General features: G+C 49.6%; 9 protein-coding genes across 9 annotated transcripts; 2 read left to right on the top strand and 7 right to left on the bottom strand.

The window, feature by feature from the left end:
- Positions 1 to 357: 357 nt before the first annotated feature.
- F5B22DRAFT_589267 (armadillo-type protein) lies at positions 358 to 2,887 on the bottom strand. The gene is made up of 2 exons (XM_047973729.1): positions 2,521 to 2,887; positions 358 to 2,467 (listed from the first exon to the last, which is right to left on the bottom strand). The coding sequence occupies exons 1-2, from the start codon at positions 2,789 to 2,791 to the stop codon at positions 609 to 611; spliced, it is 2,130 nt and encodes a 709-aa protein (XP_047835505.1). The 5' UTR covers positions 2,792 to 2,887; the 3' UTR covers positions 358 to 608.
- A 155-nt stretch (positions 2,888 to 3,042) lies between these two features.
- Positions 3,043 to 4,123, top strand: F5B22DRAFT_589266 (RWD domain-containing protein). Its single transcript, XM_047973728.1, has 2 exons — positions 3,043 to 3,241; positions 3,299 to 4,123. Exons 1-2 carry the CDS (start codon positions 3,175 to 3,177, stop codon positions 3,922 to 3,924), a joined length of 693 nt encoding a protein of 230 aa, XP_047835504.1. The 5' UTR covers positions 3,043 to 3,174; the 3' UTR covers positions 3,925 to 4,123.
- F5B22DRAFT_589265 (uncharacterized protein) lies at positions 4,124 to 5,600 on the bottom strand. Its single transcript, XM_047973727.1, has one exon. The coding sequence runs from the start codon at positions 5,385 to 5,387 to the stop codon at positions 4,227 to 4,229; it is 1,161 nt and encodes a 386-aa protein (XP_047835503.1). The 5' UTR covers positions 5,388 to 5,600; the 3' UTR covers positions 4,124 to 4,226.
- Positions 5,601 to 5,663: 63 nt separating this feature from the next.
- F5B22DRAFT_271038 (uncharacterized protein) lies at positions 5,664 to 7,573 on the bottom strand. Its single transcript, XM_047970199.1, has 5 exons — positions 7,065 to 7,573; positions 6,956 to 6,984; positions 6,752 to 6,892; positions 5,763 to 6,683; positions 5,664 to 5,705 (listed from the first exon to the last, which is right to left on the bottom strand). The coding sequence occupies exons 1-4, from the start codon at positions 7,279 to 7,281 to the stop codon at positions 6,318 to 6,320; spliced, it is 753 nt and encodes a 250-aa protein (XP_047835502.1). The 5' UTR covers positions 7,282 to 7,573; the 3' UTR covers positions 5,664 to 5,705; positions 5,763 to 6,317.
- Positions 7,574 to 9,497: 1,924 nt separating this feature from the next.
- On the bottom strand, positions 9,498 to 11,204 carry F5B22DRAFT_270892 (formyl transferase). Its single transcript, XM_047970197.1, has 4 exons — positions 11,170 to 11,204; positions 11,029 to 11,089; positions 10,733 to 10,782; positions 9,498 to 10,665 (listed from the first exon to the last, which is right to left on the bottom strand). The coding sequence occupies exon 4, from the start codon at positions 10,655 to 10,657 to the stop codon at positions 9,803 to 9,805; it is 855 nt and encodes a 284-aa protein (XP_047835501.1). The 5' UTR covers positions 10,658 to 10,665; positions 10,733 to 10,782; positions 11,029 to 11,089; positions 11,170 to 11,204; the 3' UTR covers positions 9,498 to 9,802.
- Positions 11,205 to 13,741: 2,537 nt separating this feature from the next.
- Positions 13,742 to 14,890, top strand: F5B22DRAFT_642296 (uncharacterized protein; the record flags this gene model as incomplete). The annotated part of the gene is made up of 2 exons (XM_047978102.1): positions 13,742 to 13,792; positions 13,850 to 14,890. The coding sequence occupies 2 exons, from the start codon at positions 13,742 to 13,744 to the stop codon at positions 14,888 to 14,890; spliced, it is 1,092 nt and encodes a 363-aa protein (XP_047835500.1).
- Positions 14,891 to 15,535: 645 nt separating this feature from the next.
- F5B22DRAFT_270536 (uncharacterized protein) lies at positions 15,536 to 16,902 on the bottom strand. Its single transcript, XM_047970193.1, has one exon. The coding sequence runs from the start codon at positions 16,536 to 16,538 to the stop codon at positions 15,819 to 15,821; it is 720 nt and encodes a 239-aa protein (XP_047835499.1). The 5' UTR covers positions 16,539 to 16,902; the 3' UTR covers positions 15,536 to 15,818.
- A 1-nt stretch (position 16,903) lies between these two features.
- On the bottom strand, positions 16,904 to 19,224 carry F5B22DRAFT_270824 (Aldehyde/histidinol dehydrogenase). Its single transcript, XM_047970196.1, has 2 exons — positions 18,185 to 19,224; positions 16,904 to 18,121 (listed from the first exon to the last, which is right to left on the bottom strand). The coding sequence occupies exons 1-2, from the start codon at positions 18,906 to 18,908 to the stop codon at positions 17,067 to 17,069; spliced, it is 1,779 nt and encodes a 592-aa protein (XP_047835498.1). The 5' UTR covers positions 18,909 to 19,224; the 3' UTR covers positions 16,904 to 17,066.
- A 556-nt stretch (positions 19,225 to 19,780) lies between these two features.
- Positions 19,781 to 21,465, bottom strand: F5B22DRAFT_270483 (armadillo-type protein). The gene is made up of 3 exons (XM_047970192.1): positions 21,081 to 21,465; positions 20,491 to 21,013; positions 19,781 to 20,438 (listed from the first exon to the last, which is right to left on the bottom strand). Exons 1-3 carry the CDS (start codon positions 21,373 to 21,375, stop codon positions 19,823 to 19,825), a joined length of 1,434 nt encoding a protein of 477 aa, XP_047835497.1. The 5' UTR covers positions 21,376 to 21,465; the 3' UTR covers positions 19,781 to 19,822.
- Positions 21,466 to 21,802: the final 337 nt, after the last annotated feature.

Here is a 21,802-nt window from a genome sequence, read left to right as displayed (position 1 = left end):
GCTGGGACGAATGATGGCTAGATATAACATATGGCTTAGAGTGAGACAACAATCTACATTATACATGAGACACAAAGTCTCGCTATTATTGTGCTCTCGATACACAAGACGGCCAAATTAGATGCCCCTTTGTGATACGTTTGTGGACATTGTCATGTAATCTCGCGTCTCACTGTGCGTCATCTTTCTTCCTCGTTCATCTACATATGCTGAAATAAAATCGCTTCATTGAGTAAGTACACCAATACTGCAAGCCGTGTTTGCGCGATCTACCACGGGCTATTTATTCATGTAGGGATCCCATCAGCACTCCAGAAAGTTACATAAGCCTTGGACTAGATGAGCCTCAAGGTGAAGGGGCAGTGATCTAACACATTCGTCGCTGTAACACGTCCGGCAGAATTCGGATCACTCTGTATTACGTATACGTACTATTGCTTAGCATGCTGGCACGAATACCTGCTGCCAGAAGAGCTACAATTATCAAAACCCCATGGTTATCAATGAAGAAAGAAAGAATTGTCCTGAATGTATTAAATTCAATTTGAATGCGCTTCCGCTTCTCTACATCGGAGTTCTCGAGCGCTCATAGCCCCATAAAACGCCGTCTAATTCAATTTCTCGAGTAATAACTTAGAGCCCATATTACCCACGGGCTTTTCCTTCTTGCCGCCCGATTTCTTGCCCTTCTTTGGCGCTTTCTCGGCTTCGCCGTCAGTTGTAGCAGCCTCCCGAGCTGCCTTTTGCTCCGGTGTTTCCTCGGTTGCTGCCTTCTCGAGTTGCTTCTTGTTCTTCTTTAGGGTCTTTCTCAATTCGTTCCCATTGGAAAAGTCGTCCGCCTCAAGTAAGTTAAGCACAACGAAAGAGCTAGGTCCTGTCGCCCAGGACATAATGTGCTCCTTGATGACTGGATATAGAATGTCGGCAAAATGAAGCGGTGGGTCACATGGTATAACTTTGCGTGTAGATTTATCAAAGTGGCCACCGGATATCAAGGTCTTGAACATACGTCCGCCATGAGGGAACTTAGAGATATGAGGAGGAGAAGAAAAAGTGGCTGCAGTATCATTTTCTTCGCCACTCTCTTCAGGCTCCGCATCTGGATCACCTCCTGCTGTTGATGCCACGGCTTTCAGTGCTGCGGTCTTGTCCCCATCGCAGGAAATAAGGGCTTCCGTCACCAATTGGCACCCAAACGAGGTAGCTACCAAGTCCTCCGGTGATGAAGCTATGGCAGCCAGTAGCGATGGCGACAGAGCCGCAACTAATTCTTTCCGGCGAGTTTCCGGATCCTTTTTGCTGGTAGTTTTGCGGATTTCCCAAATTTGCTCGAGTAGTTGAAGATCGTTTGCACGGCTTCCATCAAATAACACTTTACTCGCGCCTTCGAGCAGATATCGTATTGTCAACTTGGCGTTGGGGTCATTGGCCAGAAGAACGACGTTGGAAGCTTCATTTTGTTCCGACTTGCCTATTAATTCGGTAATGGTAGATTTTGACATTAACTTCGTGTCATCGATAGTGTCATAGGCAGTAAGTATGATGAGATGACCATGAGGATCGGAGGACACGAGTTGAAATGTGTCCTTGTACGTTTTCAAGATCTGTTTTCGATCTTTAGACGTGCCATATGCTAGAAGTAAGCATACTAGGCGAGCTCCGTGTTTGGTAAAGGCCATATTTTTGAGCAGATCACCATTCTCATCTTCCTTGATCATTTCCATGTATTCCTTGGCTTCCTCAGACCCCTGTTTCACATTCGTGTAGTACTGGTACATAGCATCGTGGAGCATCGTGAAGCCCGTCATCTTCTTCTGGATCAATTGATTGGTCAAATCCAGCAAGTATTTCATGATCGGTCCCCGTTTTCCTGGCTCCTTTTCCAGAATCTCCGAAAGCTCAGCTGTTGGCGCAGCGTCTCCTTCTTTGGTCCCCTTCAAGATGAAGGTATCTGGCCCATACCATTCCCGAAGTAGGATCGCCTTTTGTTCTTTAGACGCAACGCCTCGGTATATATCGTCCAGGATCCAAGATGCTTCTGGGTGGTTGATCATCTTTCGTACACGGCCATAGAACTCAGGAACGATCAGATCCCGGACCTCATTGTCGCCTTCGACAATAAGCTTGCCGATCAAGAACTTAGCGTACCTGCTTTCAGCTAGCAGCGCATAGGTACCCTGGAGCTCTTTCGCGATCATCTTCCGCCTTTCGGGTGTGGAGTATTTGATGGCTGTCTGAACAACGCGGACCGCATCGTGCTTGAGTGCGAAATCCTTCATTCGTCCAGTGGTGATGGCAAACAGCTCTTCGACAAGCTTGTCTCGCTCCTCCTTTGGTACATGCGACTTCCTGCGCAGTCTCTCCCATAGTTTCTTAGCTCGGTTCAATTCGTCGGCAAGAGGTTTGCCAGCCTTCCGCTCTTGGGCCAATTGTTTCTGTTTCTGGTGGGACTCTCTCGAGGTTTGACCTAAACAAGGTGAGTGAAAATCAACAGGTAGCTGCTGGGCGGAACATATTCACCTCTTTCGAAAGTCTTCCCAGCCTCGTCATCTCCATTTTTAGAGCGAGCAGGGCCATTACCATTCCTTTGATCTTTCTTCCCATTTAATGTAGCACCGCCTTCGTCATCCTGATCAGAAATACCGTCAAAGTCGTCGGCGTCACTTATACTATCGTCCTCGTCTGCGGGAGGCGGCGGAGGGCGCTTTTCGAATTTAGGTTTCTTGCTTGTTGAGTCTTTGCTACGGCTAGGGAGCTTCCTCTTACTTCCCGCATCGTTCTTGGGCGCCATGTTTGCTAGATTGGCCAAATTGACGAAGTCGCAAATCTGGTATCAAAGCAAGACACTTGCGCTTACAACTAGCACCAGCTTGAAATTTCCCTGGCGATCCGGCAGAATAAAAAATAATGGGCTTAGAATTTAGGCGGTGAAGTCCACCCCGGGGCGCTATCGATCCTCACCCCGCTATCGATAATGCTGATTGGCGGTGATTGGGAAGCTTGTCCCCCGCATCACTTCTAAAATAATAGGTAGAGATACATGTAAGCTAGACCACCTATCAGAGGCTCAACATCACTGCCCAAGCATTCCATGTTAGATTTACCTTTTTTGCGCGTCGTAAATTTCAATTAAATTTGCACTTGTAAATATTTCAGCCTTGCGACATAATAAAGATGGGCAAAGAAGACCAAATAGAAGAACGCGAAGTTCTTGAATCCATATTCCCCGAAGAAATCACAGGTCCGTCTCGCACGAGGAGTACCCCGCTATGCGCACGCCGTATTGACAAGGCAACAGATATATCAGATACCGAGTATCGCATCGCGATCAAGCTCAACCCCCCAAGCGACGACAATGACGAAGAGGAAGTGGAACCGCCAACGCTGAACCTACACGTGCGGTATCCCGAAGCATACCCCGACGAGGCCCCGATATTAGACTTATCCCCCGTTCCGAATGCGCCCGTACATCCACGGTTCTCCGTGGCAGTGGATAAGGGGCTGCTTCTAAAAGGTTTAGATGACACGATCCAAGAGAGTCTCGGCATGGCCATGGTCTTCACGCTTGTGACGACGCTGACGGAGCTCGCCGAGCAGCTAATAACGGACCGCAAGGAGGCCGCGGATCGTGTGCGGGAAGAGGCTCTACTAGCAGCCGAGCGCGAAGAGAATAAGAAATTCCAAGGCACACCCGTCACACCCGAGACATTCCTCAAGTGGCGCGAGGAGTTCAGGCGTGAAATGGAAGAGCAGCGGCAGCGGGAGGAGGAGGAACGGCTCGCCGAGCTCAAAAAGGCCAAGGTTAAGGAGGCCCCACGGCTCACGGGCAAGCAGCTCTGGGAGCGCGGTCTCGTCGGCAAGGGCGAAGAAGAAGACGACGAGCCGCCTACAGAGCAGGTGGAAAAGCTCAAGGTCGCAGCATAAAGCTGGCTATATGGGAAATGGAGGGTTGGTTCCAAAACTTGAACATAAACTTATTATTGTTGACAGAGACTCAGAACGATCTCAATTGGCATTTACACGGAGTTGTGGCGCATTTTGGGAGAAACTAAAAAGGATTCATCATATCTTGAGCGCTCGGCTACATCTAGTCTACTTTTCCTAGCATTGGGAATAAACCCCCTATTTTAGACTCCAGACTCCGGTATCATGCCAAATTGCCAATGTCCCAGATGTTCGTGAACCCCACTCGTCTTCACCGAATTATTTTCTTGATAGAAAAAGTTTCATTCCTTCATCTCCTCATCGCTCTCATCGTCCTCCCACACATCGTCGTCGTCGTCGTCACCAGCGGGCGCTTCCCCAAGTTCCTTGGCAATTGCAGCAAGGAGTTCTTTGGCGTGCTCCCCTAACCTGTCGTCTTCGTAATCTTGTAACTTGTAAAGGTGAAGACATTGGTTCAGCCACACACGACTCGATATCCACGAGGCTTTCCAGTCTTCCTCGGCTTTCTTTTCTTTTTGCTTCTCGCCTGTGACATAGAGACTCCAACCACCCAAGTACCAAACCTCCACGCTCTGGTCATCCTCCCCTACAAGTCTTTCCAGCACCTCGATGGCCTCTTGCTCCATCTCAACCTCCATAAGTAGCCTAGACAGACCGACTCTGCTGGGGAAATCAGGCACAGCAGGATCTTCAGGTGGTAAATCTTTCCATAGTTCGAGGCTACGGTTCAGCGCGGCCTTAGCATCGTCGAATCTAGATTGTGAAATGCGCACGTTGGCCAAGGTCTGCCACGTCTCAGCAAAGTCGGGCGCGACCATGGTGGCTTCGGTAGTAAGGGACTCGCAGCGCTGCTCGGCGTCCTCTTCCCACGACAGGTCGGTCATATAGACTTCGGCGACCGAGCACAGCGTCATGGCGAGCTTTTTCCGCAGCTCGTCTAATAATATCGTCTGCTCATCGCTCTGCTTGTCCTTCCCTTTCGCGCTCTCGAGAGTCTGGATCCGCGCCTTCAACGCCGCAGCGCCCTTCTCAAACCAGCCGACGCTATCCTTGCCGCCATCCTCGCTCAGCTGCGCCAGCGTGAGGAATTTCTCAGGGCCGCCACCAATGGTCTCGTCCTTAGCCCCGTCTTCGTCAATCGCGACCGCGCGCAAGAGATAAGCTCGCGCCGTCTCAAAGTCGCCTAGCTCGAGACTGATTTGCCCGAGGAAGTTCAGGGCAGAGAGCGCATCGTCGCTCCCTGGAGATGACCCTTCGAGGGCCTTTTCCGCGAGCGTGGCGGCGTCCTGCACATTGCCTTCCTGGAGCTGGAACTCGGCGGCCTTGACGAGAACTTGTGGGGACACGGGCTTATCGTTGTTGGCGCTGCCCCCTCCAGCGGCACGCGAGATGGCGCCTTTGCCCGACTTCTTGGATTTCTTATCTGGGCGCCGAGGTGCCATGGCAAAGAGACTTGTCGCAGACAAAGACGCCTGGTGGGAATTTATCAGCGGCGTTGGGACTGGCTGTAGCTGTACGAGACAACCTGAAAGCGGATTTATGGTAGAGTCCAAACAGAAAACTCAGTATCGATAAGGAATTGGTCTGGAAAGGGTCGTGGGGTAGGTAAGTAGGCATCGGCGATAGCGGGGACGTGTGGAGTGACGACATTAATTAGAGCCAAAGCACCCTACCTAGGTAGAGTAATTAATATAGGAACTGAACGAAATCCAGAATCGCATGAATCAAATATGCTGATAGAAATGCTTTCGTTGGATATCCTAAGACTAACATCAGAATTACTTTATCACGTTAAGAAACTTATCAAATTACCATACTGGATACTACTAGGTCAGATCTAGCCTGTTGCTAAGCAACAATTAACGGAATCGCCATGTGTTAGAGATTTAGCTAGAACGGCAATACAATTCTTATATCCCGATGAAACTAGCGTAAGATGTGAATATAGGAAAACATCTGAGACCTTTTGCGATTAATCTGCGAAATTAGCAGGCTAGGCTAGCTAGCATAATCCCAGTAAGCCCAATAATTTGCGTCAATAATTGAAGGCACTCCCACGACAGAATGCCCAATTATATTTGTATCTCCCAACTCGACTATTGTAATAATATCGAGGTCTGGTTCTCGTCTAAGCATTATCATTATGTTCACGGTCAACTCTTCCCCGTCATGTGGTCCGTTTTGCCCAGTTCATGAAGTTCGTCCTTTAAAAAAAAAACCAGCCCACTGAAATCTTGTAACGAGCGCCAGGGATGATGGGTATCAAAGGGCGGGTAATCGCTCTATCTCACAGGTGCCCCAACCCATGCGAACCCGCAAGTATGATGCATTAAAAATAAACGAGGGTAAGAAAAAATGAAGCCTGCAAGGATTTACTGCACTTCCTGTGCTTGGGCGGATTGAGATGATGCCGGTCGCTCCATGGGGCCTAATTCGGCTCCTTGGCCGCTCTGTGCACGCTTGCGGCCTGGAATAAACCGCGCCAGGCCCTCTCCATGCGCATTGGATTCCTGAGGTTCGGAGAATTTAGCGAAGAAGCTCTTCTTCTTTGGCTGTTGCTGGGTTTGCTTCTGGTCGTCGTTCAAGCCAACATCTTCAAAGCCCTCCTCAGCCGTAGGTAGTTCTCTTTCAAAGGAGCGATGCCTGGGTGAAGATCTAGGGATCCTTGCGAGACCGGCAGAGTCAAGGCTCTGTCGAGGAAAGTCGTGCACAAGGACTGGAGATTTTGCGCAAATATCCTTTGAGGGGAGAAACGGTCAGCACGCCCAAGACAACAATGGTGCGAATGAATAGAAGCAGCGCTTACAAATGATCGGCGATAGGAATCGAAGGATTCGCGAGAAATAGAAAAGTGCTCAATGTCGCCGATGCTACTGCGCGTATCGACGGAGGTGCGGGAGTTGGCAGGACGCCTCGGCCAGAGGCCCTTCTCCTCTGTAGGCGAAGGCTGCATGGTGATTGGTTAGCGAATATGGTAGTTTGTGCCAGGGCGCAGCGGTATGCGGCTTACAGGTAGGTAAACGCCACTGTCGTTGACAACTAATAATGAGACCAGTCAGCTATGCCGATTTGAGTTTCTGACATGAAGCCTGACGCATGGTGCGCCATGGCAGGCTTACCACTCATTTTGTAGTCGCCAGTATCGCGACTCTTGCTGGAGTGGATGCTCCATGCCGACGAGGTCTTGGACCCGACTGTGTCTACCCTTTCGAAACCTCCGTAGGAATCCCTCGAAATCTGCATTCCCGGGCGGGCATTCTCGTCGTTGGGGGCGCTGGCGACGTCGGCGCCGGTGTTTAAGAACGGTCGCTTAGCGAAGGGGTTGCGAATCGGCATGGTCGGATAGTCGGATGAGGGGCGGGGAGGTGATATTGTAGTTATTCAAAGAAAAGCAGGTGAAGAGTGCGTATTGTAGCGATGTGATTGCTATTGAGTATAGGTAGACAGTGTAGATGGTTGTAGTACAATCAATCAATCTATGTCTTTTATGTCTTGCAACGGTATTCAAGAATCATTGCGCAACTAAAAGACAAGTCTAGAAGTCTAGAAGTAAAGTGGGATGACGGGGGTATACCTTTTCCACGGAGATGGACAATGAAGAAATGGAATAAGACATGCACAACGGCAGATGGACATTAAAAGTCCCGGAACGGCGGGAACTACCAACGTAGACAACCTTGGAATTTTGGAATTGAAATAACCTGCCTCACCTGCCACCTGCCTGGCCTATCCCGTTGCGTTACGCTGCGCTGTAAACTTCCTAATTACATCCCAAGTAAGAGGTAGGTACACTACAGAGCAGAGACCCTCTTTGGTCCCTACTTACATGCTGGGGTAAGTAGGTAGTAAGTAAGTAAGCCCACACACACTCCGAGGTTTCTCTACATACCTCCACAAGGTAATCCCCTCCTCCTACGAAGTTAGTGGAAGTGCCGTGCCGTACAGGATGAGTACCTATTGTAACCTGTAGGATGGGTTGTGGAGCATCTTGTTACACGTGTGAGTTGTTTATTACGGGCAAAACGGGTGGTACTAGTAATCCACTGCGGCGGTGTCTCGCGAAGGGGGAAACAGACGATCCTGGGCTGACGATCTGGCGGATTGGGGCCAACCATCGTCGGGCGGGTTGGGTCGGTTCCCTGAATCGGACTTCGGGCACTGGCGGTCTTCGCGAGTTACTTACCGCACGTACTACTAGTATATCCGTGTAGGTATAGTGAGAAAGGCTTTTTTTCTTTCGTACCAATCGTAGAGGTACAAGGGAAAAAAAAGATTTTTTTTTTCTTTTCCCCGAGGTGGACTTTTCAATGCAAAAGTTCTTACTTATTTCTTCATCTCCCTGAATCGCCAAAGTCAAGTCCGTATCAGACAAGAATCAAGTGGTCGATCTATCAATCAAACGAAACACGAAACTCAAACTGCATATGGTACATAGTAGTCAATCCAGAGTAAGGTAACCCCGGACAGACCCGGATTTGTACACTACATCCTGTTTTTGGAAACACAATGGCACGCCATACCAACAGCAGCAGCGAGGTGTGGACAAGTCCCTGCCGAACCTGCGTCCCCCGATGTGCTGCCCTGCACAACTCGAAGCCATCGACCAGACACCGGCTTTGCTGTAGGGACACGGTCGGCAGCGCTCGGCGTTGCGTCAAGTGACTCGCTACTACATCATTGGTCGTAAGATGTGCCCGCTGCTGTGCAAAGTACCTGGTTTGCGGTCCAACTCGGGTTCGGGTTCGAATCTTCCCGTCAACGAGGCCGTCACTGGTGCCGGCTAGCCTTCCTTCGCGCAGATCTACTTAGTACTTCGTAAATAAATAGATACTAGCCTGAAAACTACGGCCGCTCCTTTAGACTATGATGGCCTGCTCTACCTAGCGTCATCATTATGTCACATGCAATCAATGACTTGTGCCTGTCACCACTGGATGATTGTGACTTGTGCCAAGCATTGCTAACATCCTAGGTATCGCTACTGTATTTCGCTCCAGTATGAGATGGCATGATGCTGTTGAGACGATGACCACGCGCATCTGTGGTAGTGCTTAGGATCTTGGGGTAAGATGCATACCTAAGTATGTAGAGCGGTGATCGCCTACTAATTAACCAAGTTCGCTGTGGTGGGAAAACTGTGCCTGCATAGCACAGATGGAGTGAGAAGATCGTCCCGACGGTCTGAGCACAGCCCCATTGTACCGGTAGTGAACAAAACCGCTTCATGTAACAACCCATATCAAGCATGGATAATAGAGGCAGATACCTATTCTCATCGTTACCCGTTAGATAGTGAGACACAGCCCCAGATACAGAAATATCTTGCCCGATATTGCAACAGTATCGAGCTGCTTACATTACAGCATTGCCCATAGTAATCCAAATTCCAATCGGAGTTGTGGGGGCCCAATCCTTCGATGACCTAAAAGGGTTCCGAAAGCCATCATGATTGGCTTATTGCCTTGTCATCGTCACTCTTCCCCTGTGAGAAATGCCAACCAGAGGCTTTCTTTTCCCTCCTCCCCAGAGTAAAGATCAATTGTCAGATTCAGCGACTCAAGAATGAACATAAGCTATTTATCAGACGATAGCCTCGTGAGAGATACGGGTCTTGCACTCAACGAGACAAGTTGTCTCTGTTATATTTTCCGCAACCTCCTAATTTTTTAGACCATCCTATACTATAAGTGCGCCAATTGACAAACATATCCTGACCTATTCGCTAAGAATAACCGAAGCCTGCAGCGTGTTTCATACTCAATATTGTCTCCTTCAACTTGGCTGATGAAGGGGACATAAATCTCGATAAAAGCTAACGAAGAATAGTAGTGTTTGAGGAAGGTTGTGAGATTCGCGTTTAGTTGAACACGACTGTCTTGTGGCCGTTGAGAAAGACTCTTTTCTCACTCCACCACTTGACTGCCGCTGCCAGCACCTGGCTCTCGACGTTACTGCCTTCTTCGACGAGCTCCTTCGGGCTCATCGCATGGTCTACACGTGCGACCCTCTGCTCGATGATCGGGCCTTCGTCCAAGTCGGCCGTAACAAAGTGCGCCGTCGCACCGATGATCTTGACACCCCGTTCAAAGGCCTGGTGATAGGGCTTGGCGCCCTTGAACGATGGCAAGAAACTGTGGTGGATGTTGATGATCTTGCCGCTCATTGCTTCACAGAGACCCGGGCTTAATACCTGCATGTACCGGGCCAGGACCACGAGCTCGATGTTGTTCTTCTTGATGAGGTCCAGGATCTGCTTCTCCTGTTCCAATTTCGTGTCCTTGGTGACCGGTAGATGGTGGAACTCGATTCCGTAGCTCTCGGCGAGAGTGCGGTAGTCAGGATGGTTGGACACAATCAAGGGGATATCAATGCCGAGCTGATTGGTCTTGGTCCTGAATAGCAGATCATTTAGGCAATGTCCAATTTTAGAGACCATGATCAACACCCTCGGCTTTTGACTAGCTGGCCTCAAGTCATACTGGTCTAGCTGCAGTTCTTTTGACAGCTTTTCAATAGGCTCTTTGAGGCTCTCTGTAGACTCAGCATGTCCGAAGTGCACCCTCATGAAGAACTTTTGAGAAGTTCTGTCAGAGAATTGTTGGAGATCTAGGATATTTAATCCTTGACTGGCAAGTAGCCCGGTGATAGCATGGACAATGCCAGGCTTGTCCGGACAAGACAGTGTAAGAATATGATCATCACCGGCAGACATCTTGACGGCTGGCTTGAGAACAAGAAAAATTAGACTGAAGTGATGCTCGCAGACTCTCTGTTGCGACTAACTGACCTTAACATGGATGGGAGTCATTGCCATAGAGGTTTTCTCCTACCATCGGCCTTACTTTCGGCTTCTGGATTAGTGCATGAAGTCAAACTTTATGCTACTATCGAATTGTGCGGCGAGTTGAAAATGCACTACATCTCCAATTGAGGTTCTGGCCAGCTTGAGTTACATCAATTAATTGGTGGGCAATTAACATAACCCTTCCGAGGCGAGCCCGACTCCTTGAGAAAGAGTGTTATGCCTATCCTTGAATCTGCCAAGCGTAGGATGGTGAGGGAAGATGGGTGAACACCCAATACCTAATAGTATGCTCAATAATTTCATCAGGACCTTTCAGCCAAGCCCAGGACTCCCGAAGAGCTGTGTGAAAATCAGTGAGGTATCATCACCTACGGACATCTGTATTCTGGATGTTCTAGTAGTTTGCATGTCATTCCTACCTTCTTAAAGTTTGTCGTTGTTAAAATGGAAATGGATATCTATAGCGTAATTTGTTTTGGGGTTTTATTTTATTTTCCGAGGTCCGATCCTTCTTTCACCTAGGGAGTCGACTGGAACTATGAAATATACATAGAATGCAATGAGCATCTCGGGCAGTAACGCAATGCCTTCCAACAGTTGCCCTACGACTATCGCCGACACGAGCAGCGCTTAGGAGCTAATGCGGAGGGCAAGCGAGTAAGGACGCCACGTTGATTACGGAGAGCGTAAAAGAATGACCCTACACGCATCTGACCTAACCTACTGACTACTGTATCGGCCTTACGACGACAAAGTATGGCGGGGTATCTATTCAGCCGACAATCGCACGAACGAATCCACTGAGCATCTGGGCGCGCTAGCTCGTCGTAGCATCTCGAACTCCAAAAAGGAAGCCTGCGTACGCACTGCTGATTTATATTGGTATTCATATGGTCTAGACGTCGGCTTCCGGCCGCACACAGAGTGCAAGTCCAGTCACTGGAGAGCGAACTCAATTAGGCGGCGGATACAGCGCATCGTTCACGTAAGGGATCATCGGTCCAGCTCGCTCAATGTCGTGGTCAAATGTTTTTCCAACCTCCAGAAGCAAATACGGACGTCGCCGCTAGATAAGCTCATGGATAAGACATACATACTGTATATTCGTATCTCGGAATGAAGCGAGAAATCAGAGACAAACGATCAGCGTGGCGTGCATTGGGGCGCCTGGGCACGGCTTTGGGAACCCTGAAAAGTGTGAGACTAAGACTAAAGACTGAGACTGAGTGTGTGAATGACTGAGTGACTGAGTAAGAAGGAGAGCTGTAAGAATCAGCGTTCCACCATCAACGGTTTTTGCTCGCAAAGATTGCCTGCTTAAGTATATTCTTCACATTGGAGGCCAATGGGCGAGGTTCCAGCAGGGCAGCTCTGCGAGATTCCATTCCATCGGCGACCCGCAGCGCTCGTGTTCGCGCGGATGCAGCTAATTGGTGTAACGTAGTGAGGATATGAAGGGGTAGAAAGGGGGCCACAACTCTTTTTCGCAGGGATGCAAGCTACTTTGGGCAGTGCGTTGGTTGACCGCCTGCAGCAACGCTTGCAGCGACGAGCTGCAAAATCAAATAATGATGTCGGTATTTGGCCCGCCTTAACTGTGGCCAAGTGTCTAGAACAGAGCACAGCGTCGTAACCGGATCCTCATTCGGCCTCGTTGTTGTCGCGAACCGTATCGACCACGTTGAAGAGGATCAGCTCATCGCACACCATTCATCTAGTGCAACGGACTAGAGCAGCTCCCAACAATCAAACAGCCATCGTCGCTACCATCGTTGTTTGAAGTGCAGGCGGCGTCGATGACACTTTGCTGCATATGTGCTGAAAATAGCCCCCTTGTGAGAGAGGGAGGGAATGTTTGGGAAGTGTCACCCGTCCCATTACATGTGCTGCCAGTATCCGCGATGCACGTTATACACCACTATCACCATCAGCAAATGTTTGTGCGTGTGTTCGGGCCGCTGGATGGAGGCTAGAGGGGCAAATGCTAACAGCACGGCTGCTATTTTGTCTGGAATACCCGTCCCATGACCGTTGTTTGCTTGTCTTGCATATTCATTGTTTCCTCAGGTCTGCCGTTGACGAGGGTGTTTTCGGCCCAGAAACCTTGACGCACCTCTCCGGCTATTTCCAACGGTCACTGCAACCCATCTGCATTCTAGATCCTGAGCATGGCGCGTCTTGGCAATTAATATATTCCTTCATCCTCGCAGCTCAGGCACACAGTACAGACCGGTAGACCCGCGTGGGTGCCGGTTCCCCAAGACAAAGAAAACCATGGCTGCTCGTGCAGCTTGTCTTGTAAGATACACATATATATGACCCTCTGTGCTCCGCCGCGGTTTGCGTGCTAAGTCGATGTTTTTATATCCCATTAGCGTCCCGTCAAATCGGATTCCATTTCTCCAAGGCAATTCCCATGGGACCTGATCGACGCCAGTAGGGGATCGCCGCTCGCCTTCAGCTTCTCGCCTTACTTCACCCAGCTCTTGGGTATCGATCGTGGCCGAGGCTGAGGTGTCTGTGCCGTGTACAGACGGAGCCAAGGGTGTTTCACACCCAGGAGGCTCGTATCGCAACAGGAACACATCATCCTGACTGGCTTGGCGTACGAACCTGTGTGACGTCCATGCTCGTAAAATAAAACAGTCTTATTGTAGTGTTCGAGCTACAAGACTGCTAAGCATTACAGCCTGGACCTAGGGAGCTCACCGGTGGGACGGGCCGTGCTTGCTCTCTTGTTCGAACAATCAGATAAGACTCGGCTGGCAGTGGCGACCGCAGTTTCGCACTTTTAAAATTGAGGAAATCAATTCGGCAGCACTCTCGACTTCGACTTCAAGTACAGGCCCTCTCTACAGATATTTCTCTCAGGAGCTCACTCCTATATCGATCCTTAGACCGCCGGTCTCAAGTACACACCACTCAAACACACAACATTCGTTCTTTGCGTTGGATACCCACTACCACATCAACTAGCTCAAACATTTCAACATGGGGGTGCAATTCTTCACTAATTGGGAGTTATGGGAGCAGTTGACTTTTGTAAGCTTATTTCCCGTCGTCGTGCAGCCTCCGACCTCAAGCTAACAGAGACGAAAGGTGTTAGCCGCAGGCATCGTGGTGGTGTTTATAATAGGGTGGATCAAACTATGGTGGATGCAGAGGCTGCTTAAGAAACATACCTTGCTTGACGAGGAGAAACGCGCTCGGCAGACGGAAATGCGCAAGAGCGGGCTTCCTGTTGGGAGAAGGGTCGACATTCCTTTCGGCGTGCGCGCCATCCAGAGCGGCGTAGAAGTCGAGGGCATCTGGATTTCTCGCCCTGCTACCCCCATAGACACCCGTAGCTCCAGCAAGGCTTCCTCTACAACTCTGGATATCGACAGTGAAGTCAGGCCTCAAGATAAAGGAAAGGCCGTAAACAGGCCAACTGCCACAGTCTCCGAAGTTGAGCCCACCCCGAGACCAAGTCCGCGCATTAGCCCGACGGGTAGTCACTTCGACCCAAGCATCCGTCAAGGCAGGGCGCCATCGCCTCCGCCGCACGCAGCATACATAAAACCATACACTTCACAACGCCCGATAAATGAGAATACGCATGTTGCGAGACTACTCCGCGCAACAGCTCAGCCAGATGCCGTCGTGGCCCGGCATCACGTCGAAACTTACATGCCCACATCTTCGTCGTCCAGCATAAACTCTTCCCAATCACCACGTGTCAAGCCAGCAATGGATCGGGTATCTTTCTCATCCGAGGAAGGTCTCGCGTTTTCCAGTCCGCGTCATCCTGCAGATGTCCGCAGCAAGCCCTCGAGCTACCACCGGAGTCCCTTCGATGACGCCGAGTCTCCACCGTCTGCCGCGTCCTCAAGAGCGCAAAGTAAATACTGCTCGAGAGTCCGGGCCGAGACGAGAGGTGACCCGTTCGAAAGCCCAGAAACCGACAGAACGTCAAGCTCGCATCCTCGATCGGCCTCTCGTCCATCGCTGGCATCGACGCGGCCGACTCCTATTCGCACCTACACAGAGCAGCGTGAGAATAGGTCAACGAGGATAGTGAACGCCGGCTTCGAGATATTACCAGCGGGGACCTTCGGCCGTCCAAGCGGTGACGACAACTCGCCAGGGCTCGCCAAATAATCTGCAGTTTCCTGATTTCTGTCAATGTACTGCGAGGCTAGATCTCTTGAGTAATGCAGGCATACACTAAAACGTTAATCCATCATCCACTTGTCTCTTTTCCCAGGTGTAATATAGCGGGAAAATGAGATGACTAAAAATAATGAATGAACACGATCGCGCGATATGCTTCATTCCTTCTTTTCTTTTTGCTGCATTCCTTCACTTATCCCTCCTTCGTTCCATCGGTCTCTACATAGTTATCGCCCAGGGGAAGAAGATAACGAAGCCGCACAAACACGCACATATACACGCAGACAAGGAAAAGGAGAAAGGGCAAGACGCCAAATGTATATAGAGAAAAGAATCTGATAGCGGACGTAAATAAATGAAAAGTCAGAATAGGAAATGTGCATTTCGTGGCTAGCTTGAATTGATTGCATCAGGAAGGTGAGGATGTTTAGAGGTGCGGTTGATAATACCCCGACACTTCTTGTGCCGAGAAGTATGAGGCTATTATGAATTAAACAAGGGCAACATTACAAATTCAAGTGGTGGTGGCAGAGAGATAGGCATTTGTTGCTATGAATTCTTGAATATTCTGTATTGTGCATGCTGTGCGACTTTCATCTTACATTTCGTGGTGTAGCATTACGAAATTCACTCATCACGCATCTCTCAATGAGTACCAGTAAAACATAAAACGGGTTGGCATCTTGGGTATAACGCAGGATCCAAGCGCCAGAGATGTACCATTTAATTGTCATGAGATTTACTCGGCTAGGTATCTTGTTCAATCCCTTACTAGTAACGCTATCGGCGGCAAGGCTCTGAATTTTTTATACGACCACTTGATCGTACAAAACTTCTCATTACTAACTCACCTATCCCCCATATGTCCTCTTCCTAAATCTTAGCAGCATAAAGAATACACCAACTTACCAACCAACTACGGAATAACAGCAGATACAAAACAATCCCACCAACTACTATTCTGCCTAACCTGCCAATCCATTTTATTCAACCACACGAGGATTCGATTCTGCAACAGATCACCCGGCACCAAGGCCCCAACACGCTCCACGACGAACCGGAATAACCGCTGAAACATCTCCCCATGCCTCCGATACCTCTTCACCCACGAATAATGTTCCGCACACGTCGCATCCGAGAAGATTTCCAACCAGGCATGCACCATCTCATGGACAAGGACAACGAGAAGATCGCCCAGTCCCAAACCACCCACCAGCGAAATCCCAATCGCGGCGCGAAACTTATCAAAAAGCCCAGCAACATCTTCGTTTCCATTAGTAAAGAAATGAAGCTTGACAAGAGATCTTGTGCCCCCTCCGTGAAACACACTTACCCGCCTATTCAAGAGTCCGAAGAAGAACAGCGCATCGAGATGCGAAAAGCACTCCGTCACGACGGCCTCGAGTTCGACGGTCTTCACATCGCGGCCGAGGAATAATCGACATCTCTCTGTGAATTGGATAACGTTAGGCGAATTTGGCTCGCGGACCGCGAGACAGTGGTTCTCGACGAGACGGGTTATGGACTTCGCGTCGTGGGATGTGGGATACGCGGGCTGAGACCACAGTGTGAATCGGAAGAATCTATCTGCTATTGCCTCTAGCGTTTTCACCTCGCTCTCGGTTTGTGGTGTCATTTTGCATGCTTATCTACGATAGGTACGTCGCTAATATTTGGAGGTAATCATGGGATACCTTTGATGCTCTATTATAAGTGGAATCTACCGAGAAGATAGACTGTTCAAACGCATCTATCTTCTTTGTCGTAGGGCGAGTTGTAGTACATTGATCAGGAGTCGCTTTATACAGGCAACAAGTATCAATAACCTTGTGCTGATATAAGGTAACATAAATGCCAAGATTGCGATATGAATTCTTTGTTTACTTTAGGGGAGTTTCGCCCAGGTGTAAGAATAAAGGGATTGTATTGGGAGACTTAGTAGTAGGTAGCTATTTGATATCAATAATCGATTACACAGTAAACTGCGAGAATGAACACGAAAGCGCCGCAAAAAAACATATGTAGACACTTATCGTCGTCTTAGTTCACATAAAAGCTCACAAGGATGGCTAAGCCGTTGGGTAGCATTTAATTATATACATTACCAACCTATCTGTATCAGAGTAACAAAAGTCTAACACCACAGTTTCATAGCATTTTCTAACTAGCTATGCGTAGGCATCGCCACATCTGCTTTCTTAGAGATGGCGTCCGCACTTGACCATAAAGCCGTGACCGTCTTTTGTTGTGTGTAGAAGTTGACTCCTGGCCTGCCATAGAAGGTGCTGGCACCACCACCAGCGATACTCTTCTTGTTGCCCGTGAACGAGAACATGGGAAGCGGCACAGGGATAGGAACATTTATACCGACCTGTCCTGCCTCGATATTTCTCCTGAACGTCTCCGCGGTGGGACCTGACCTCGTGAAGATAGCCGTGCCATTGCCATAGTCGTTCTTGTTAATCACTTCGATAGCTTCGTCGAGTGTGTCCACGCTGAGACAGACTAGCACAGGACCAAAGATCTCCTCCTTGTAGCATGTCATATCTGTCGTCACGTTGGTGATGATCGTTGGCGCGATCCAGTTGCCGTTGGGGTACTTTTCAGGCTTGAAGCCACGGCCATCCAACAAGATAGTGGCACCCTCCTTCTCGGCACTCGCAATTATCGACTCAATCCGGTCCTTGCTATAAGTTGAAATAACTGGGCCAAGATCAGCACCTTCTTCAAATCCGCCATTAACCTGAAGCTTCTTTGCACTCTCCGCCAGGTCAGTTAACCACTCCTTTGTCTCACCAACCATCACGAGGGTGCTCAGGGCCATGCAACGTTGACCAGCAGCACCAAACGCAGCACCGACGACTGCATTGATGAACTGGTTCTTGTTACAATCTGGGAGGACAGCCGCGTGGTTCTTGGCGCCCAAATTGGCCTGCACTCGTTTACCATTGGCTGATCCTCTGCTGAAAATGTACTCGCCTGCCTTGTTACCGCCAACAAAGCTGATAGCCTTGATATCTGGCGCATCTAGCAAGAAGTTTACGGCGCGGTGGGCACCGTGGACAACATTGATAACACCATCTGGGAAGCCGGCTTTCTTAGCCAACTCTACAAGGATCATAGCAGCACCTGGATCTCGTTCAGAGGGCTTCAGAACAAGGGTGTTACCGGTCACTGTAGCAATGGGAATACACCAGAGAGGAATCATGGCGGGGAAGTCTATGATCTTGTTAGTGACCTCGGCGAATCTAGAGATTTAAGAGGAGATAGTAAGCCACATACTGAAGGGGCAGATTGCAGCGACAACTCCCAATGGCTCCTTGTACGACCGAGTCTCCATATCTTTGGCAACCTCGAGTACCTCGCCCTTCAGGAACTCTGGGGCGCCACAAGCCGCTTCAGCAACCTGAAGACCACGCAGAACGTCACCCCTAGCATCGGCAAATGTCTTGCCTTGTTCTAGTGTAATGCTAGCCGCTAGCCGATCCCAGTTCTCGCGAATAAGATTTACAAACTTGAACATGATCTGCTGGCGAGCCATGATGCTGGTGTTGCGCCAGGCGGGGAAGGCCTTCTTAGCGCTCTGGACAGCCGCCTCCAGCTCAGCATCAGTCATCTGAGGCACACGCGTGACGAGGTTGTTGGTGGCTGGGTCATGAAGTTCGATGAACTCTTTGGTCTCGCTGGGCACGAACTTGTTATCTATAAAGTAAGGTGTGTCCTCAGGGGATTCAATCTTCTCATGAGTTGTAGGATAGCTGGTAGCAGTTGATGCCAGCGCACTCATGGGACGAAGGTGCTTGGCCGCAACGGCTAACCGCCCGGAGGCAGCAGTTGTGGGAGCCATTCTCGCTGTGGCAAATGTGGAGGGTGTTCGTAGAGAGGAAGAGGGAGAGTAGGACAAAGAGTAAGATGGTAATGAAGAGGAAGAGGAGTAAGAGTAGTAGAGACGGGCCGGTGTCCGACCAGCTCTCACGAGGGTTCTTGTCCTAGCAAGACGATGCATGATGGAGGACCTCACACTCTGCCCAGGTGGCTAACCAACCAACCGTAGTGTGATTTATGGGTGTCAGGTATCGGCAGCAAAGGACGAGCGGGAACGGGACAAGACACTGCTCTTATCTGGGTCCGGTGACCGCCGTCGGCGCCTCTGAGATGCTCTGAACCGCATACCAAAGGTACTACTTCCAGATCACTACTGCTAGGTGCTTATATATTGGGGTCCAATGTGGGGTAGCGGGGGAGATGGGCCCCGCCACTACCGCTGCAAGCCGAACCACCGAACTACCTAGGTACAGGCAGTATACAGGTACAGTTTACAAGTACAGGTCCGTGGCAATAGGGGCGCTGTTTATCTCCTATTATCGGCAATTAGTTACCTAATCCGACCTTCCTGTAGACGTAAGCATTGCAGTGCACCTCCTCTCTGCCACAGACCTGCCATACTTACATGTCCATGGCATTAAGGATCCTGAACTGATTACTTCGGAGGATATTACCTACTTCTAACCCACATAGAGTAGGTAGGTAGAGTAAGGTCAGCTAATGTAGATGTGCGCAGCGCACTAAGAGAGCTATTAGGTAGGTATATTGCTGATCCATAACACACGGGGCTAAGATACACGAAAGTCGGTTGGACATGTGCAGGTGCCGTCAATCGAGTCTCACTATGTTCCTTTCTTCCATGTATAGAATGACCACTATTCGTTATAGAGCCGTTCTGTTTCACTCTTTCTGTCTCAGGTTCTCAGGTTCTACAACACCTAGAACGTCGGGGGAGGAGCGTGCGTCGCCTCTATCCTACTGCACGTTCATATCCTTCCCAAGCTGTCAATGACATGCTTGCCCCTAATTTGGTGCTGCTGCTGTGTGGCGGCATAAGACAGATTCAGCCACCACAGTCGAGAGCCTTCGAGCCGCTCAGTTATTCTCAAAGCTGTATTTTAGCCAGCCGCCGAGGGCACGCAGGCTTTCCCATCGTACGTTCTCATCCGAGTCTTGCATAAGTTCCATGATGCGAGTTTTCAGTCCCAATTTCTCCAATTGGTGCCTCTTCTCGGGAACTTCTTTCACGAGACAGCCGATATCATTACAGGCTATGGCTAAGACAGCCTTGTCGTTTTCCCAAGGCTTTTTCATGATATCTGCAATCTTTCTTGGGATCTCGCCATTCTCGAACTCAAGAATCTTGCGAGCGTTTTCAGTCCAGAACACTTGGTGTCGATGAGGGGGTGACCATCTCAGATGTCCGGATTGGACCTCAGCCACATACTCGTCGAATGTTGTCTTTGTTTTCTGATACTCTTCTAACATCTCCTTAAGCTTGTCTAGGTCTTCCTGTAGATCTGGGTCTGTCATGTGACGTCCACCAACATTCTGAAGTAGCGCTGGCAATCTAGCCAGCACAGCTGTTGGGAGGAGTGTAGATGGATTAGTGTCAAGCAGATTGTGCAGCGTCGATAGGATGAGCCGTGTTGTTTTCTCTTTAGGAGAGAGTCGTAACAACTGGGTGTAGAGAAGAATGATATCGTACTCGCTGCTCATGGGTTAGTGAGTTATCGAAGTCCTTGTCTTGGGGTTGCACATACTCGTTCATCTCGTCACCTATGTCCTCCGATTCGAAACTCAATTGCCAGAGAACTAATAGAACGTGATATAAGAGTTGAATTCCAACTCCGCCGCTCAGACCCTCCAAACCGCCACTTCTCGTAGTGGTGTTTCCACTCCACAGACTGGCAGATGACTCGGCACCAACCCCAGCGGCCTTGCGCAAGATATCGACTAAAGGAGCAACAGCCTCACTTCGCTGCTTCCAGAATAGCTGCCTATTGGTTTGACTGTACAGCAAGGACGAGTATTCCATAACCGCAATATCTTGCAAGCCAGCATCGTTCGAGTTCTTGGTGAGACCACACAGGTAACTTAGGATCAAAGGGAGGAATCGTTCCGTAGCAGAAGACACATCCTGTGCGCTTGACATAAGTGTCGCGAGTACGGTGGACGTGAGTAGAGGGATGGGGTCCTCGAGATTGTTTGAGTGAGCTAGTAGTGGTGTAAAGTGTCGATAGAGATCTGAATCTTTGTAAAGAGCCTTCGCGAGAGCGGGAACGCCTTTGAGTAACGAACGATTTAGCATATCATAAAATGACGGCAGTGAGGAAGAAACTTGAGCACACACCTTGCAACAGATCGCCCAGCAGGACGAGAATGTACTGCACAACATCAGCTCGCCTGCTTGCGGACTCGAGAACACCCGGGTTGCCTGGTTCTCCAAGAAAAAGTATCCGATAGCCATCCAAATCGCTCTCGACGACCTGCTTTCTCTGTTCTTTCCGGACTTTGTCAACGGCTCTAATCTTGGCTAGTTGGCCCTCCGTAATGGTGCCTGCTCTCGCTGCGCCATCCCAGGGAATGGGACGCTGGCGGATGTTGTTCTGCAGCGAACCAAGATAGGGGGGAGGGTCAAGAGACATGGTGTACTGCGCCGCGACAGACAGCAATACAGATGAATATTCGACGGGAGAGAGGATCTCGCAATAGAGACGAGACACCGAGGGATATGGGAGCCTTGCGTTGCGTCGACTGTGTAGATATGATGGGACTAAGAGCGATGTTATTGGGTGGATGACTTGAGCTTTCGTATGAGCCACCAATCAAGTGGAGAGAATGGAGAGGCTTGGGGGAGAGCTCGAGCTTCCAGATCCCGCCAGCCCAATGACATAGTGCATCAATCCACCTGTAGTTAAAGTGGGCCATTGGATATAGTACTTGAAGTCTTGGTGTAGTGAGGATGTCAAGGTACATCTCGGCTTTTTCAACGAGGTTTTCGAGATTACGTACATTGTAATCTCTTTTTAATATCTTGAATGTGTATTGGAAACGTGCTCTTTTATTGTGGTT

Source organism: Xylaria bambusicola (assembly GCF_022495145.1).
Source record: "Xylaria bambusicola strain CBS 139988 unplaced genomic scaffold F5B22scaffold_3, whole genome shotgun sequence".
Lineage (NCBI taxonomy): Eukaryota > Fungi > Ascomycota > Sordariomycetes > Xylariales > Xylariaceae > Xylaria > Xylaria bambusicola.
Note: the sequence above shows the minus strand (reverse complement) of the source record. Positions and strands in the feature narration are given on the sequence as shown.